The sequence below is a fragment of the Geospiza fortis genome, unplaced genomic scaffold, assembly GCF_000277835.1.
Source record: "Geospiza fortis unplaced genomic scaffold, GeoFor_1.0 scaffold11, whole genome shotgun sequence".
NCBI classification, from domain to species: Eukaryota; Metazoa; Chordata; class Aves; order Passeriformes; family Thraupidae; genus Geospiza; species Geospiza fortis.
The window spans coordinates 9,186,587-9,205,863 of NW_005054304.1; the positions used below are offsets into that span (position 1 = coordinate 9,186,587).

The following is a 19,277-nucleotide window of genomic DNA, read 5'->3' on the forward strand; positions in this document are numbered from 1 at the left end:
AGACTTGGCGGGGTTGTTTTTCTTTCCTTGCACAATGTCAGAATTTGAGAGGACCTTTGGAACCATTTTAAGTTTGATTTTCCTTTTCAGATGGTTTGTGCTACTATACAGTACAGCAGTAGCTTATGGTATTTGTCATTTTATCTTTAGGAAAAGACAAACAGAAAATGGAGACTTCAGGTAATAGATAAGTTGTCTGGCACTAACAGTCACCAATGTGGATGCCTAACACTGCACAGATTTGCCCTGGTAATGATAGCCCAAGGGATGTCACCTCTTGCACACTTTTTGGGTTAACTCCTTAGGGACAGTAGGGGAAAACATTCACTTCTGTAATTTCACAAAAGAGTGTTTGGATGAGAAGTGCCAATCAGTTTAATTTCCATTCCCCTCCATCACATAACTTGACAATGAGTCCTGTGCTACTAAACCCAAGTGTGTTACTGAGTGCACATACACCACTATATAATAATTTGATTATTGAGTATTGCAAATTAAGGTGGCAGTGTCAAGTAGTGTATTTAAATTGTTCTGCTGGGTTTATATAATTTCTTTAGGAACAGAACAAAATGTGAGCATTTCAGAGACCATCAATGCAATGAAAACTGTGAAATATTAGAAAGGTTATCACTTAGATTCTCTGTAAAGGTTTGTTTTTAAGGACAAAATGATTTGGCCTTCAGGTATTTTTATGTTCTGGAGATGTCCCTAGGTAATGAGAATATTGTCATGTTGTTATTAAGCTTACCATTATGTTTATGTATCTTACCAGCTCTTATCCTTTTGAAGGGTGAGTTGCTGTAGTGAGAAAAAGAAGAATAAACACTCTTTAAATAATCAAAATAATAGAAGCCTCTGTTTTGAGTAAAATTAAACATAGTAATAGAGTCTGTCTTTCAAGGAGATGAAAGTAGTTTGAGAGAGACAGCCAAATTATTAGTTTTCTATAAATTCATTGTAAAAACTCCACTAGTTCCAGAAGTGGTTTATGAATGCGTGAAATTAATTTCATTTATTGCTTGAAAGATGTCATCTCTTCATCCACTATCCCCATTGCACAGATCTTACTGGCATTCAATTTTGGACTTTTTGTTACTGTTCTCAAAAATTGACCTCTTTTTCATTTGTATCTGACAAACATGCCCTATTTCATGTCTGATTCCCAGCATACGTCTGATCTTTGAAAACATATTAGGAGTGGTTTTTTATATAAATGAATAAGCTTAAATTTTAGACATCTCCTAGAAATATCAATGTGACAATGAAATGGAAACTTCTCTTTCATCAGCAATCTTCAGTAAAATATCCCAATTTAATAATATTCAGCTTTTCAGGCAGGCATTGTCCAAGACAGGTGTTCTGTGTGGTTTTTATTATTGTTTATTTCTAAATTGTAACCCGCTAGGGATTTTTGTTTGGATAAAATAGATTTTTCTCTTCAGCAGCTGGAAAGACGGGATATAGGAATAGAAAGCCCTCACCTAAATGTGTAGATTGCAGATTTTAAACCAGTTACTTAAAACTTAGAAAGGCAATGTCTAGCCTTTGTATAAAGTTTATGTGATTTAGATTATTTCTATGTCTGCAGTACCCTATTTCCAAGGTGTTTGTTTTAAATGTTCACTTTTAACCATCTCCTTTTGAGCAACCAGCTCTGGATTTGGTTTTGTCCTTAAATTGTAGAGTCAATTCATTGTCCTGAGTGAAGATTTTCTGGATTTGTAGTTTAGTTGATCCACAGTGACTGGAAAATATTTGTCCTACTCTTGGTCAGTCTTGAAACAATCTGTCATAAAATCATGTATTTACTTTTCTCTCCTCTATGTCATAAATATATGTAAAGCATGCCTGCAGATCTACCTGATGGAGCAGGAACCCAGGATACCTGTACTAATTTGAATAAAAAATCCATAGCTACCCCAGCTTTGGAGATGCCACCTGCACCAGAATTTCCATCCACACCTTTACCGCCTTTGAGGTCTGCTCCCTGGTCATTTTAAAATCTGTTCAATAATTTTAAGCACTTAAGGTTCCCTATTCTAATAAGATACTTAATTCTGTATACTAACATAAGAAAAAAAAGGCAGAAATGCCTGCTCCTGTGGCTAATTTAGTCTGCTCAAAACTTATTGTTGTGATTGCTCTCTACCTTGTAGTTTAATTTTTTTGTATGTTTTACAGTCTGGCAGGTGCTTTTCTTCAAGTAGAGCACTTTAAGAGAAAAATTTTTAGATTATTTTTTTCCTATAACAACTGAATCACAGAAAGGGTATGAAAAATACTGAGAAATACATAGTGTAATGTTCACAAAACTAACCCCACCAAAAAGTTGGAGCAAAAAGCCTACAAAGCTTTGGTGTGAATCTCAGTAGCACTTGTGTCACTTTCAGTATTTTCTAAAGTTGTTTTCTGTCACATAATATAATCCCAAATTAACGTCTTCCTTATTTGTAAATGTCCAATACTTCTTGGCTTTCTGAGTTTTAAAGCAGCAAGGACACTCTCAGCCTTCACTGGAAGTGTGATGCTCCTTAAGTGTGTTTTGCATCATTTTAACCTCTCAGTTTTATTTTACTATCAGTTTCATGGTCTTTTTGGAGGTTTTTTGGGGTTTGAGTTCTTTTTTACTTCTCAGTTTACTAACACTTTCACGCACAGTGTTTCCTCTTCTACATACTATTTTAATGTGGATTAAAAATCTCTTTCTCTGTGTGTCTTCACTTGGGTTTTTTTACTGTGAATGGAGTGAAAACAATGCTAGACCAGAACCTGCAGCTGCTCTTTTGCCGATAGCAGATTCCTGCCCTGGCAGTGTCCCTTCTCCCAGACTTTCTGAACATGTTGCTGCACCAGCTCCTGCGAGGTAAATCATTCACAGGGGTTTTGATTCAGTTTACAATCTGTCCTCTTCTAGTCTGGGTTTGTCTGCCTTGGAGGAGAGAGGGTTGTTTGTCATTCACTTAAAATAAACTTCATTTAGTTGCTGTGACTAGGGATTTTCCTGGAAATGATAGGAGGGGGAAGGAGAAAAATTAGATAAAAATGAGGAAATTCATGAACAGTCTTGTGGATACTAATTGAAACAAGATACAATATTTAGCGTGGATATGCTGTCAGTGGTTGTCCACCATATAACGTGGAGTAACTTTTTAGTGGTCTCATCAAGTCAAAAGTGAATATGAATTTAGGAATATAAAAGTCATTTTCTAAAATGTGGGTTATTTAATTTGTAACACAGTGTTGTGCTGTGATGCAATCACGGAAGACTAGGAGACTATCTGGCAAATTTCCTGTCACTGGCCCTGGATAGTTTTACTGGCACTTAACCTTGGCAAATTGCTGGTGCTTTGAAGGTAATTTGTGAGTACTAGACAGGAACAGTAATTTTAGGTAGAAGAGAGCGACAGTACTTTGGAGGGTGATTGATTGTTACTGTTACTGAAGGTCAATAACATTTTCTCATGGATTATCTTACATTGTACAAGAGTTTTTGAGTTCCAGGTAGCATGCACAAGCACAAAGTCATAATATGAAACAAAGCTGTTCCTGTAAAAATGAGAATTAAATGAGCAGTGCCTGCTCCTGCCAGGCCTTAGACAGACATTCATGCTTGAATAAAGTATACAAGAATACACTGATGCCTACACCTGTGTGGGCTTTCTGCTGTTGGAAAACTAATACTAAGACTTGGAATTGACCAGTTTTAAACCTCTAAAGCAGTACTCTCAACTAGTTGAGAGAAGAGGAAATCTGACATCAAAATACAAGCCTATTATGGTGTCTTTTGAGGACATTTTTGTTTGGGAGAAGCAGGTATGTTCATGAGTTAACATGAGCTTAGGCAGGATGGGATGAAGGCTGGTGGGTTCTTTCATGGTGACATTTGGCTTCAGCCAATACAGTAAAGAAGATTTGGTTGTAATGTTTTCAGCAGCAAATTCTCTTAGATCAACAAAGATTAAAAATACACACCGAAGATGTATGACGGTACTCCTGGTGATTTTATTTTTTAAGCAGAAAAGCTGGGATGAAAAAGGCAGTGAAAAAAGTACTGCTTAAGTAATTGATTTTCATGTCTACCAGTGAAACTTCAGTATGATTACACCTACTTGCCCCATCCATGGATGTGTGCAAGGCCAGGTTGGATGGAGCTCTGAGCAAAGTCTAGTGAAAGCTGTCCCTGCCCACAGCAGGAGGGTTGGAAGTAGCTGACCTTTAAGGTCCCTTCCAATCCAGCCTATTTTATGATTCTGCTGAGCTGTAGATGCCTTGCAGATACCACTGCAGTTACTGTGTTCTGAGTACCAAGGAGTCTTCTCTAAATCCTAGCTCTGCATCTGAATCCAGGCAAAAGAAATTTGAATCTAATCTTACTCAAGACTTATATCTCTAAATGTTGTTATTTGGCAAAATTAACCTAGCAAGCTTTAAGATGTGAAATCTGAAAAGCTGCTATGTTCTGACCATTGGTTCAGGATGACAGCCAAAGTACTTTTACAAGTATAAAAGTAGTTGGTAAGAATCTTCTGCTCAAGAAGGGCAGAAATTGGGGCAGCTTCTGCAGAGTTGTTGAGGGAAGTTTTAGCATTGGGTGTGGGAAGGAGAACAAATTATTTGATGCAGCTGTGTAGTCTGGATTCTTCCCTGAACTGAGAGATCATCAGTGTAGCAGTTACAGTTGATATTTATAAGTTGTTACTGAGCAGATGCTGCTGCTTTTATAATGCTCTTTTGAGTGGGAAATACAGCAAATCTGGTCTTCAAATCCCTTTTTTAGTAAAATGGTAGCTACTGGAAAGCTGCATGGAGCAATTAATGAGTGCCATGTCACGCTTTTAGTAAAGCAAAATTGGGCCATCCAAGGGTGAGTAGACTTGCTCTTGCTACTGAAGCCTTGAATTTGTTGGCAAGGACTCGCCTAGGTCCCTATTTTTGAATGGGCTCCATCTTTTCTTGGCTGAAGCTCTGTAAATTTTATCAGCCACTACTTAACCACCAAGAAGGAGAAAGCTTGCTGTGAAATGTATGGAGGATCTGGATTTGATTTCTAGATTAAAGTTAAGTGAGCTGCTTATAAGGTAGACTTCATAATGCTTTTTTATTGTAGTTTTAGTTCTTTATTGAGTCTTAAATAGTTGTATGTCTATATAACCAACTACTGTAAGTTATAGAGTATTATTTATTACTCTGTTTCATGTATGCGATGTCCTCCTGTAAGTTTAACAGTAAAATATTTAAGAACAGTGACAGCCTTTCCAGGAAGTTGCAAAAAGTCATCTCAAGAAGTAATCCTGGCAGCATTGGGCTGTGTAAACCACAGAATCTGGCATTTCCAGAGAAAGTGTATGACTAATATTAAACAGATGTGATGCCAGCAGGTCTTTAGATTGTATTTTATAGACATGCCTTTTACAGTCACGCAGACCTACTTTTATATTTTCTTTCAATGGAATTATTCCTAATATAAATACAAAGACTTAGTAATAAGTAATAATAGGTATTAGTCCTGATATTTGTTGTGTGCTTTTTCATAAGTGGACAGCCAAGAACATTCTCTGCAGAAACTGTAGTTTGAAAGAAGGGGAGGTCTCAGTCTGACTGTACTAAAACTGTCAGAGTTTTTATGGTTTTTTCGGTGTGATGACAAGCAAGAGGAAGCAAAATATGGGGGAGAAATACTGCTCTCTTGTGGTGAATGCTACTTGTCTTTCTGCCTGCTTTTATTATGTAGAACTTTTGTTTGAGAACCTTTTGGGAGTCTTAGGCAAGTGTACAGCTCATCTTCCCTTCAATCATTCAGGTTTTAAATGCCAGCGGCCAAGTAGCCTCAGTGTCTGAAGTGTCATCTCCTGACACTAGGTGTAGTTTCTTGTATACTGATTGTGCTCTTGTTCAAGTTTATTATATTTTAAGTAACTACCCAAATAGTTTGGGTTTGTGGTTAAACAAGCACTCAAGCTTTAGCTGTAAAAATGCCTCCAAGAATTATTTTCAGCATGGTGTGATTCCCAGGGCATAAGTATTTGGTTCCTACAGAATATGCAAGAATTACAGATGCAAGAATATCAACTAGAAAGAGTTTGCTATTGCTAATTTGTATTTCTAATCAAACGAGAAATTTCTTGTCTGTATTATTGGTTCATTATAATTACTCATGAAATTAACATCAACTAGGAAGATAACCGTGCCTGCTCCAGATGCAGCAAGCTCTTTGCCAGCAGATGAAGCACCTGCTGTCTCCAAGATGTGTGCTGTGGCCACACAGACCACCGAGTTCCCCCTGCCTGCTGACCCAGCTGGGGGGCTGCCTTCTCCAGCCCTGCATGCAGGAACAGCCCTCGGGCTGCCTCCTGCCCTTGCCAGGTACATCCGAGCCAGCTGTGGTAGAAAGGTGCAGTCAGAAACTGCAATTTTACACACATGGAATCACAGAGTGGTTTGGTTTGCAAGGGACCTTAAGGATCATTTAATTCAAATGCTCCTGCCATGGGACACCTCCCACTAGACCAGATTGCTTGGGGTCCCATCCTACTTGGAAGTGAACATTTCCAGGGTTGGGGCATCCACGGCTTCTCTGGGCAATGTTTTCCAGTGCCTCACCATCCTCATAGTAAACCATTCCTTCCTAATACCTAATCTAAGTCTCTCCTCTTTAGATTTAAAGCCGTACAGTTTCACCTGATTCTTTTTTTGATGATGATGCTGTCCAGATGGAGCAGCTCAAGAGTTTCCTGATCCTCATAGTGCTGTGGCAATTTATACAGTAATTAGAAATTCAAGTAGTTTTTAGGCAAAAGTTCTAAAAATAATTTAATAATTAAAGGAGCCTTTTGATGGAGGAGAAAAGCAGTCATGGGTAGGAGATTCACTTGGGCTTTGTTGGCAGAAGTTGGTGATATGAGGAGAATATAGGCACCCTTGCTACAAAATGTGTGTTTTTAAATTATCCAGTAGTCCAGTAAAGTTTTTGGAGGAGAATACAGGCTTTAACTTGTGTAGTGATGGGACATCCAGAATATAAGTCTTTACCAATAGGGAGAGAAAGTGCTTCCCTCAGTAATTAACACTACAAGATACCTGAAAAAAACATACCTGTTTTGTTTGTTTGTTCATGGGTAAGGTTAGCTTTAGGAAAAAATTTTAAATGAACTCCTGAGCTTTAGTTAGTATTGCCAGAGGTGTAATAAGTGCTTGATTAATAACTTCTCTTCTCTTGCTGCTTTTGGGCAGGCATGAAGCATCTCTGCCTACTTGTGAAACAAATTCTTTCAATAAAATCTCAAGCTTTCAGTCTAAATCATCTGTAAGTCATACAAGGTAAATATTTTAAGGTATATCTACAGCAAGCTGCTAGGTGTAAGCAAGGTATTCAGGCACTAGTTTTGCATTTAAATCTGGCAAATGGTATATAGTTCGGTACATATTTAGAGTGTTCTGTCCGTCTTTGTAGTAATTTAAAAAAATATACAGCAATTCAGTAGATAATCTTGAAATTTTAAAACAAGAACCCAAGTTAGAGGTTAGAAATTGTTGGAGTTGTTTTAGACCCAGTCTGGGTTTTTCACTTTTTTTTTTTCTGTTCAAATCCATTTCCACCTGTAAAATAAGTAGACAAAATGAAAAGGAGGTTACATGCTGAATTTGGTAAGGGTGGACCTGCAGATGTTATATCACTAAATATTCCAGTTTTCTATGTTAACTGTTTATTATGAAAAAGAGGACAAGGTAAATGATCTTCAGGGCTAATTCTGTCTACACCATGGAGACTTAAATGGATCCATGTGGAGAGTTCTGGGCCCTGGTTGAGTGGGAATGACCCAGGCATGAGAGGCAAAGTCTGCGATGAGGAATTTAAAGGCTGACAGATGCTAAATGCTCACTTGATGAGGGAATAGTTTTATTTGTGGGTGAAATCAAAATTGCTGTTCTCTATATTAGTATTCAAGTCGCTCACACATTGCCTGATGTGTCTGTGAGCTGGAAACTTCCATAACTCTCCAGTGGTTAATGTGGTCTGGTGTTGTACTGCATCTCTGTCAATCTTTCCTACTTTCTCTGTTTTCTCCTGCATTGACTCAAAGCTTCTGTGCTGCAAAAGTAATGCTGGAAGATCCTTCGGGAAATCTGCCAATCCTTGGACCCTCTCCTCCTCCAGCTCTTTCTCCTTTTGAGCAGAGATCAAAAATTAAGAGCATGGCTGCTGCTGCAGTGTCTGCTGCGATTGCTGTCCGGGCCAGGTAGACATCAACTTCAAAAGGAATGTTTTATAGGTTTGGTTTAAGGAGGTTCCAGTTCACACAAGAATAATTGGTCCCTGGCAGGGTTGTGAAATCAATCGGCTCTGTCACAATACTGGGCAAGCCATTAGAATATGTCCAAAGCTCCCATGCCCTTTTTATAGCTTAGCTGCTCTGAACCTGGTGAGTAATTCCACCATTCTGTTCCTCATGATACCTGTTTTACAGTTCAGTTAGTAAATTAACTGTAAATAACATTTGTGTTACGTGAGTGACAAAGAGTAATCTGTAACTTTGAGGAACTTTTTGATGCTTGAAAACAATAGCTTGCTGAGTTCCATCTAAATCTTTACTGCATTGCTTGTTATAAAGGCTTGCTTAGAGCAGACATTTTGACAATTTTTTCAATCATCCATTCATAATGGTAAAATACTTTTTAATAGGCAATAATACTCATTTATTTGTATTTCTAAATTGCATACATGTTCTAGGGTGCTAATAAATTATGTACATTAGAAAGCATACACAAAATCAGAAAACTAAAAAAGATGAAAACATTTTCTCATTTTTTAAAATTTTACTTTATTAATGGTAAAAATATATGAAGAACATGCTTCTCACACCTTAGTGAGTTTTCTTATGCCTCCCCTGAATTGTGCAGCCTCCACTTTGTGGGCTGCCTGTTTAGACGTAATTCCTGCATTAGTTTTCCTGTGTTCAGTTTCTCCAAATAGATTTTTCATAAGGGCTTTTGGGTTGTCCGTGGTCCCAGCCATCCTGATCTTTGTGTGGTCACCTCATTTGTTTCTGGGGTCTTTTTACACACTTGCTAGACTCCACGAGCCTAGTGCCTACCGCTCGCTGCTGGATGCGCTGCTCATCACGCCTGTCGCAAAGCCTCCCCTGCCAGCCAGCGCGCCCTCCAGGAAATCCACAAGTGCTCTGGAGTTGCCAAAGAGCAAGAGGTATTGTCCACGTGTGGTGTGTGGTTGGCACACAGGGACTCACAGGGAGCTGGCTACTCCTTCAGAGCACATTTCTGTTGTCTGCATGCTTGTGCCTGTCCTGGTGTTTGACGTGAGGTTAGCATCTCCAAACCCTGCTCGTTTCATGTCTTTGCACACCTGGACTAATGTGTGCACCCTGGACCTGCTGATGGTGTTTGTGCAAGTCCACCATACTAAAGCAGAGGTTTCCTTTCCTCACTGGCTTCAAGTGCCCTCTAATATGCATGGTGGTGCTTGTGTTGTGTGAGGAGCCTCTGAGGGAGGCAGTGTCACTCTGCAGAGGCAGCCGGAGAAGAAACACAAGATCCTGGCTTGAAACTTCTGTGTGGGTGAATTATTTGCCACAGTTCCTTGAGCAACTAAGCGTCATGTTAGGTTATTTTTTTAAAGCTCACTTTGAATGTATAAAATCAAATAACTGGCATGCAGGCCAGCAAATGACTGTTTCAAAAATTATTTGCTGTCTCGGCTCTTTGTTCCAGTGCTGATTCTGTTCAGTGCACAGGACTGTTTGTTCTCCTTTCCTGACCGCAGCGATGTTAATGCTTGCTTCAGCGGAAAGCTGCTTTTATGACTTCAGCTGCACAGGCAGGAGTCTGCTTGGTTATTTTACAGGACAGTGTATATTAAACTGTGCTAAGGAAGAAATAATCTGTGCATTTTCTTGTACCTATTTATATTTTCACAAGATTTAGACCCTTCTAGAGATAAGGCCCAACTATAAGTAGAGCTGAGATCCACTTGATGTAGAAACTGGTGTTGAGTAACAAGTATTAGTTCTTTTTTTTCTGTTTCATGGCTTCCAAGGTGACCTCAGTCTCTAGAGAAGGTTAAAGTAGCCCTAACCTCAGGGAGGAAAAACAGTAGTTTATAAGACACAAACCAACTTTATTTGTATCAAAATTTCTAATTTGTAGCATATCCACTTAAAAAAGATAAAAAAGGAACATTGACAGAATTGTGGTGATATAATACAACTTAAAATATCAATTTTATTTTTGCCGCTGAATGATCTTACTCGAAAACCTTTTATGTATGCATTGAAAGAGAAAACCTCTTGAGGAGTTTTGATACCTGTCTGTGCACTACAGATGAAGCCCAGGCCATGCCATCAGCAAGACTTTTTTCTTTAGCTGTGGTGTTTGTTTGGTGATACTTTAGTACAGTGAAAACAAATTCTCTTGACTTCCCTTTTCTTTTTTTCCTTCACTCACTAATGTGCATTGTTTATGGCAAGTGAAGATAGGTTATTACATTAATGGAAGCTTTCTCTTTCATGAACCTGTAACTGGCTTTCTGTTTGTCCATTGTTTGCTCACCGTATGGGGGAAGCTCTCCTGGTATTGAAAATTTATTTTTGGAGATGCATTCGGTATTGGGATTCCCAGAGTGTCTCCATTCAGTTGCTGTCCCTTGCAAGTACATGGGGCTGTATGTTGGAAAAGGCAGGAAACAATGTAGAACTGGTTTCATGCTTCCACAGCTGTGACAGTTTTGGAGGGGCTTAATCTATTTTTCTCTTCCAACTGACAGAGCTGGGGAGAGATGTGCCAGGGAGTCAGAAGGTACACTGGGAGTACAGAGACCATATAAGCCTGCCCAAAAGACCGTATCAATATTGGATATATATCAAGATTGAGGCTGAATGGCTTGAAATAAACATCCATGGATTTTTAGGGCGTTTTAAACCTAACCTTTAAACTTGTGAAAAGTGAATCTCTTAAGCCATTGTAATATCCGGGTTATCCTGGTTATTCAGGTTGCTGCTGCAAGGCTGTGGCATAAGTTGATAAAGGAAGAAGATGATTTTCAGGCTGTTAGGGACATCCCAAACAGGATATGACCTAAAATCTGGGACATGTGATATAGCAGTACATTTTGTCTGAGAACACTCTGTATAAAACTGCATTTTAAAAAGGATTTTTGCATGAATAGCCAGTGTTGTCCTGAAGACAGCATAGAACAAATGAGGGTAATGATTTTTGGTTTCCATATTAACATCCTTAGTCCTGAGCTGCTGCACTGGTAAGGAAGGAGAGGTTAACAGTAGATGGAGCTGAAGAAATGAAGCTTTGTGCTGTCTTGTCCTATTGAATAAAGGACCACAGCCTTTGCTGTATGGCTTGAGAAACATGTAGGAAAAGAAGATAAATGTAGTGTCAGCAACTACATATTGTTACTGAATATCAGCAAAGATTAAGCAAAACTAGTCAATTATGTCAGGAAAAAAATAATAGATTTGAGTGAAATGTACCCATTGAATGTGAAACTAGGTATTAAAATGTCTTTGCATTAAAATCCATCTAGTGACATACTGTGATATATAAATGAATTTAATGCTGAAAAGTTGTTTTAAATGGCAGCTCACTTCATTCCACAATAAAATAGTTGATAAGAAAGGAGAGCTGAAATCTTACGTCCCATAACTAAAGAGAAAAGCATATGACAGAATGCAGCAGACTAACTGGTTCAAATAGAATTAGGACTGTTTGACTCAGCCAGGAAAGCCAAGTAATAAACTGCTTTGGAGTTTTCTGGCTCTTTTATATCTTTCATAACTTTATTGGAAAGGTAATGAATCTATTTTACCAAGGTAGCTTAGGCTTCTTTGCATTATCTCTGGGGACAAACTCAGGAAGGTTATAGCTATAACAAAAGCAGGGTGTTGATTCTCTTCTGCAGTAAGGTTCCTCCAGATATATTTCCCTTTTATCCCTCACTTCACTGTCTCTGCTCCAAAAAGCTGGCTGTCTAAAACTGTTCCGTACTGGGTTACTGCCAGAGTGCGTGACCTTTTTCTGGCTTAGTAACTGGCCTGAAGTGGTGGTGAGCATCCACATGTTTTCTTCCCCACCAGACTCCTCTGTAATGGGCTTTTTTTGGGGGTGTGTAACAGCTATGCAGTCTTGCACTATGCTAAGTGTTTCATCCTAATGGCAGCAAGGATGGCCTTGAGTTTATGGGGCTTGCGTGTTTTCTAACAAACGACACATATGCAGCACAGGAAATTATGTATTTAATGTCTTGCATGACCAAGAATTGGAGCTCTGCCTTAAAATTAAATCTCAAGGCAGAAACACTGGGAAATTTTGGGAAGCACTAGCAAGAATGGGTGTTGACAGCCCTTTTGTTTTTGGCATGGCTTTTTGTTTATCTTCCTGATACCATGCTACATTCAATTACTTTAAAAAAATTGTAGTCTCACCTTGTGAGACGAGCACTGGTGTTAATTCTGAGAGAATACATACTCTGAAAGGTGCTTTGAGTTGTTTCTGTGGATAGAGCCCTGCTTACAGAGGGGTTACATACTCCCTCCCTGTAATTTGATACAGAAATACCTCCACCCAGATGACTTTCTCTGCTCTTTCTTTCTATTACTTTATTTTGCTTTTCTTCTTTCTAGCAAGATACTGGAGCACTGTTAGGTTAAGATGAAATATAAACACTGGGCTTGTAGTAGGGATAAGGTCAGCACTCAGTGCTTCTTGGCTTCTGTTTCTCTATTTTTACACCAGAAAACCCTTACAAAAAGCCATCTGTATTTCCCTTGTTCATGGAATTTTGTTGCCATTCTCATACCTGCCTTTTTCTGGTTTCCTATATATATATATTTTTTTCAGCTATTGTGTATTTTGATACTGGACAAAATGTAGCACATGATTTGTATGACAAACAACTGAGGCCTGAGATCCAGATCACAGAATTCCTGGCTATCTGGAGAAAGCATTTACAGGCTGTCCCTTAGATACTACCTGACCTGTCCTGTCAGCAAATTTCCTCACACCACAGGGGACCTGTGCCCCACTTCCACAGTTGTTCTGGACAGCAGAGCAAGTTAGTTTAACAAGATATTTAAACCATCATTTATAGCCACAGAACTATTGATAAAATACTGATGTACCAGACTGAGCTGTGGGTTCAGTTATTTTTACAGATGGATAGCCAATATCTTACACTTGCATGAGGAGAAGGTCCAGCCAAATCCCTTGAACCTGGTTGAGAAAGTCCAAGTAACTTGGCCCTTGTTATCATCTCACTGCTCTTAGAAGTTACATGACATCAAGCTCCATTCTTTTCAGTTATTTAGTAGGTCCTCCTTTGGCTGATAACAACATCTCCATTATTAGCTTCTTTAAAGTTTGTGTGAAGAAATTCTGGACAGCATTGTATAGGAGTTACCATGGAAGGATGGAGGGAGGTTTAGGCATCTATAGCTCCAGACCACGTGTTTTTCTTCTCTCTTTTTGTTTGTTTGTTTTCTTGGGGTTTGGTTGGTTGGTTGGCTTTTTGGGGTGTTTTTGGTTTATTGGAGTTTTGTTTGTTTTTGGTTTTGTTTGGTTGGTTTTTTGTGAGGTTTTTTTTTTTTTTTGTGGGTTTGGTGTTTTTGAGGGAGGAAGAGCCATCAAAAACCTCTAAATACGTTCAGAAGGATTTTGCAGTGCAAATTTTTAAAAATGCCTATGAAGTGCATTCAGCCTGGTCTCTGAAATACTGGTGCTTATATAAAGTGTGAATTGGGCCCACTTCCTCCCTCATAGGATGAGAAATTACTGTTTGCTTTTTCTAATTTTTTCCCCCCACTTTCCATGGTGCTTTTGTTGACCAGGAGAAAGGGTAAGTCTGAGGAGCCTTTTGTGAGCTCTGAATAAAGTTTGCACTAGCACTGGAGCCTTGTGTGTCCCCCTCAGACCTCCTGACTGGCTCCCCAGAAATTTGTTTGTTTTCCATACACACACTTACTCTGATAAAATAAGGCTGCACTGTGTGGTAGGAGCTGTTCTCCATGGAATTTCAGGCGTGTCTGTTAAGGATAAGCTAGCATATGTAAAAAATAGAGAGGTGTCTTTGGCTTGCTTCTTTGCCAGACGTTTTTCTTGGACTGTTTTTGCAATCTGTTTCCTTCGCAACACACTTCCAGAATTATTTTGATTAATCTTCCCATAGCTTATTAATCTAACTTCTCATGGGTTTTCAGGACACAAGACTGAGTCTGACAGACTCATGTTTCACTATTCCTTAGTTCTTGCAGTGTTAAAACCCCTTGCCCAAAGGTTGACAGCAGGGCATACACAGCTTGCAGGAAATGTTAGCTTGCAGAGATGAGCCTCATGTTTGCATTAATTTTTATCTTGGAAAAATTTGATTTTTGCTGTAAGTATTCATCAGGTAGAGAAGGAGGAGTTTAAGGGTTATGGAACAGAGTTAAAATGTTAATGCTAGAGGCAGAAGGTAGGTGTGTCATTAATAATATACAAGTGTTCTGACATTTAAATGTTCTTGACCTGAAGCTGACCTGTGAGTGTCCGCTGGGAAGTCTGAGAAAGTACTCACACAGGGCTTGGTAAATACATTAGGTTTATCATTCCTCCCTCAGCTTCCCAGTGGCAACACTGAAAAGCAGGTGGGAGCTCTCTTCCATAATGTGTTTATTTTCTTAAATTTCAGTATTTTTTTCTCTTCAAATCCTGTGTTTTCTAGATGGTGAAACTTGGGTCATCATTGTCCAACCTCGTGAGTTGCAAAATACTAGTGGGGCTAATTATGGGCATTGTACAGCCAGTTGTAGAAGATAAGTGTGCTTCTGGAAAGATCCATCACTGTATTTGTAAAGTTGGATAACAATAACTAGAGTTTGAGTGTTTCTCAGTGTAGAAAAACATGAAGTAAAGTGTTGAGGAGTTAACTTTGCAGCATGAATTTCAAGTTCAGTTTAAAAGGTTGAACCTCTGATGAGGGAGACGCTGCTGAGGATGCAGTGCATTTTTGAAAGTGAGACAGAGATGGATCAGTCTTTCTGCAGAGAACACTGTATGTGCACTCACAGCCAACTGACTGGAGGCTGTAATTCCAGAGAAATGGTGCATTATTTCATTTAGCCAGCCATAGGTGGGCACTGTCGCACAGTGGAGACTTGCCAAGCTGCAGTAGCAGCCTGCCTGTTAAGTTAACAGGCTGAGGTGGTGGCTTGAGTTTATTCAATTTCTGCTTTTAAGAATCAGACATGCAAAGCAAAGGATGTCCAAGACCTTTCAGAAGTTTTGCCCTGAGGCCAGTAACATTCTCTCTGTCCGAGTGATGGCTTCAGGCTTTTCCCTTGGGAAGCTTCTTACTTGAGGCTTCTGGCACATAAACTTCCAGAGGTGATAAAAAAACATCAGAGGTAGCTTATACCTGGGTTTATAATTGTTGTTTAGTTCGGGATCATTAGGGTTTCACCTAATTTCTAAATGAAAGCCTGAGTGTCTCCAGCATTCTGTTGCTTCAAGAACTGCCGTACCATGTCATTCACAAGCCTTAGGATTTGACCACAAAAATAGCAGCAGTGGAGTTTCCAATCAGCATTGCAATGAGCCTTGTGGGCTTCCCTCAAGATGCTTCCTTGTCATCTTCTCCCTGGAGGGAGCCATTTTTGCTTGTCTGAAATCCATTTTTGCTTGTTGAGTAGCCTCTGCTTGTAAAAGATGGCTGCTGGGTCAGCAGGATTTTTTATTTCTGACTGATGATTTGTATTATTTATGACTTATATATTCCAGACAAAGGCAGTGAAGAGGTGCTAGACTTGAAAAGTTATTTGACAAGCAGTAATGAGCTTCTTGGATGGAGAAGGAGGAAACTTTCTTTTTTTAGCACCAACAGTGCTAACAAGGAATTCTTAAAGTTGCAGTGGGGCTCTGGCCTGGAATGGGTTTGATGGGTTACATGTCAAATATATTCAACAGTAGAGAAGGATGTTTCTGTAACAATGAAGTTGCAGACATGCACTTTTTTCATTGTGGAAGCCAATCCTAAACTACCTTGTCATTTTCAGCCACTGCTGCTACTTCACATCAGAGGGTACTTACTTGTCCTTTTTCTTTCAGTCTGCATTAGCACTTTTATGCCCTGCATCTCCACTGCCCCAAAATCGGCCTGTAATAAAGACTTGGAACATGAGTCTCAAAGGAATCTAACATGCACCTTCAATGCCTCCATTTGAGTTACACAAATGTCTTTAAATATCTTTTCAGCATTTGAAGATAATGGAATGCAAGGTCTCACTTTGTGCTTCTCTGGGCTTGTGCACACTGCGTACAGCAAATCCACCAGTGCTGGTTACCAAAGCCTGCAATTGCCATAGCTGTTACTCATTAAACTGAGCATTCAGATTTATTTTCCGAACTGTGAATGACTTTTTTTATCCCTTACCTGGAAGAAGATTTTAAATACATGAATTATTTACTCTGTAAATCTAGTGAAAACAAAAAAACCCAAGGTTATGAATGTGTGTTTTGGCCTCATGGTGTGTTCAAGTTGTTGCATGTCATACAGGCAAGGTAATGCTGTGCATGTGCAACACTTGTAAAATAAAAATAGCTCATGGATTTTTACTTTACAAACTTGGCACAGTTTGTAATTCTGGGAATGACCCTGGTGAAAATACACATGGTGCACTTGTGCTGAAAATTTGTTTTTCTTCAATAGAAGAAAGAATACAAGGCTTCCAGTGTGTTATCAATGGGTTTCTAAATTGTGCAAAATATGTTTTTGGAATGGTATTTCATGTATGTATTTGGCTGTATTTCACAATATTGTTAATTTCCTGGTACATTTGTTTTGCAAATGACCTTAATTAGTAATTACTCCTCTACTTTGACTGTTTTAAATAAAAGTATTTATTTTCAGCTGCTCAAAGGCAAGTGAGAAATGAAAAATTTTCTTGCTATCAGTGTAATTAGTGGCTGCTTGCACTCCATGTGGATTGTGATTGAGTTCAGTTTTCATCATGTGTGTTTTTAAAGAGCTAAAAGAGTTCTGCCAACCCTTAAAGTATAAAAGCAGCTGTAAAGTGCTCTAAAGAGGCAATATAAAATATCATGCATGTTGTTTAATGACTAAAGAAACTTACAACTCTTTTAAAATGAAAATTGTGAAGGGGTTTAGTTGACTCTGTTGACTTTTGGCAGACCTTATTCAAATGTCCAGTTCTTAGAAAGCAGCTTCAGGGTGTAACTACCACAGCATTGTTGGTGATGACAGACTAGTGGGTGCTGCATTGTTACACTGGGGTGAGGGAATGTCACTCCACATGTCCTTTTCACAAGTTCTCCTGTTCTAGCAAGAGGCATTTATTTACTCTTCCCTGGTTTCTGAACAGTGATTCCCTGGAAGCTGCCCAGCCTGCCCCGGTGAGGAGCATCCCTGCCTGCCAGGACAATGTGGATGTGAGACCTGCTGCTGCCAACTCCTCACCTGCCACAGTCCTCAAGCCAGTGGCACCCCTGGGTTCTGCCAAGGGTTGGCAGCCTCCAAGCCAAGCAGGTAACTTCCAGACAGGCTTTTTCTTGCTCACCTAAAGGCCTTTGGGTGGCTCAGCAAAACAAGCTTCACCTTGGGCGTAAAAACAACAGGCTTCAAATGGCTGTTTGTGGGTTTTGAGAACAGGCCAGTTTGCTGGGAAAAGAGGAGAAGAAAAACCAATTTAGCCGTTTTAGTAAACCGGTAGCCCTTTGTAAGCAGCCTCATAGATGCAATTAGTTTCACATACAATCAAAATCAATTGCCTCATGCCTCTATTAAAGACATTTATACCAATCAATTATATGTATATACACCCCACAGTTTCATCTGGGTGCTTCCCATGTGACTGTAGATTCAAGCATATCCCATGCTATTCCAGGTAGGAATGTTGACATATGTTAATATTACCCATATACATGTTTTCCAAGTGATCTTTTCAGAAGTACTAGTTAATTTAAAAAAAAAGATTTAAAAGGCTGAAGCACTGGAATGTTTGTGTATTTGACATCTGTAGGTTTTATTTGAGCAGGGTGCCAGATTATTACATAAGTTTGAGTTGCAGAGGTTTGTGTAGAAGTTCTTAAAAGGACGATTCACATAGCTTCAACCTTTGAATGAACTTTGGTGATTTCTAAACCTTTGAACCCACACCAGAATGTGTTATATCTGGAAAGCATTCTGTTTTCTTTATGAGCACTCCTAAGTTATTAGAGGATACAGATAACGTTTGTATGTGTAACTGTGTACTTAAGTTTTCATAGTATTACATCCAGCATTTACTTGGGTTAATTTTTTAAGCTGAATCAGTCTTTGGTGCTGAATTAAACTTGTGTAGTAATTTCAAAGGAACTGGGAAATCTGTATTATTAATTAAGCTTTAGCTTCAGATTTTTCTTGCTAATATGAGATGAGTAGTCTTGATTCTCTTTCTGACAGGATCAATTATGCTAAATAGCTCTATTTGTTTTTGTTCCATGTAAGGGTTTTCCCTCTTTAGAGGTATATCCAGTCCCAAAATGGAACTGCAGAAGCTCTGGCATGAAAATAAAGAAAAAAAATGCAGTGTTAATGCTGCATGTTTTATAATGGCTTTGGCACTGCTGATTGAATGACTGCTGAGGTTGGTAACATGTTGGTGTATTTTGGTTGGGCTGTGCAGTTCTGTAGGAAGCCTCAAGATGGCAATGCACTGTCATTGCTGTACTTTCCTGGCAAATAGTGACTCTGCTAATGAGGGCATGGTAAAGACTTCTTAAAATTTAGATCAGTTTAATTCTAGCATTGTTTTACTTCTCTGAGTTAGCTAGCATTAGAAGGGGAAAAAACCTTCAAAATAAGCAGTAACCACAGAAGCCCCAACAGTTTTTAAAGTTACTTTTTTGGTAGCATGTGTGCTTAAGGCAAGCTTTTGTGGGCATGTCATAATCCTGCATTTTTCTAAGTGATTGGTTGTGCTTTACAGTTGATATAACTTTCTGTGTCACCAAGTGATGAATTATTTCACTTGCATAGAAACCACCCATGATATTGGAGTTTCTGTAGTACCACACTCATTTTTAGTATGTTGGTAGGTGTTTCACTGCTAAATCCTACTAGCATGCTCTAGTATTAATAGGAGTCAAATGTTCAAAATAGCCTTTTTTTTAAGATGTTCATGAAGGAGAGAGTTTTAAAGAGATTACTTAAACTACACTTTATTCTGTAGTGCTCTGAAAATCTATGCCTATGCTCTTGCATAATGTGAAAATCTTTTTTT

The 19,277-nt window shown here is 38.9% G+C and overlaps 1 protein-coding gene across 1 annotated transcript in view; it reads left to right on the forward strand.

Moving 5' to 3' along the window:
• The first annotated feature begins 5,980 nt into the window (after nt 1-5,980).
• Nucleotides 5,981-19,277, forward strand: part of LOC115949517 (PDZ and LIM domain protein 5-like) — a 40,094-nt gene continuing 26,797 nt past the window's right edge. The window contains exons 1-5 of the mRNA XM_031066421.1: nt 5,981-6,363; nt 7,231-7,317; nt 8,082-8,237; nt 9,071-9,202; nt 17,379-17,542. Coding sequence (XP_030922281.1) covers nt 6,155-6,363; nt 7,231-7,317; nt 8,082-8,237; nt 9,071-9,202; nt 17,379-17,542 — 748 coding nt within the window. The 5' untranslated portion in view covers nt 5,981-6,154. The remainder of the gene's footprint in view (nt 6,364-7,230; nt 7,318-8,081; nt 8,238-9,070; nt 9,203-17,378; nt 17,543-19,277) is intronic.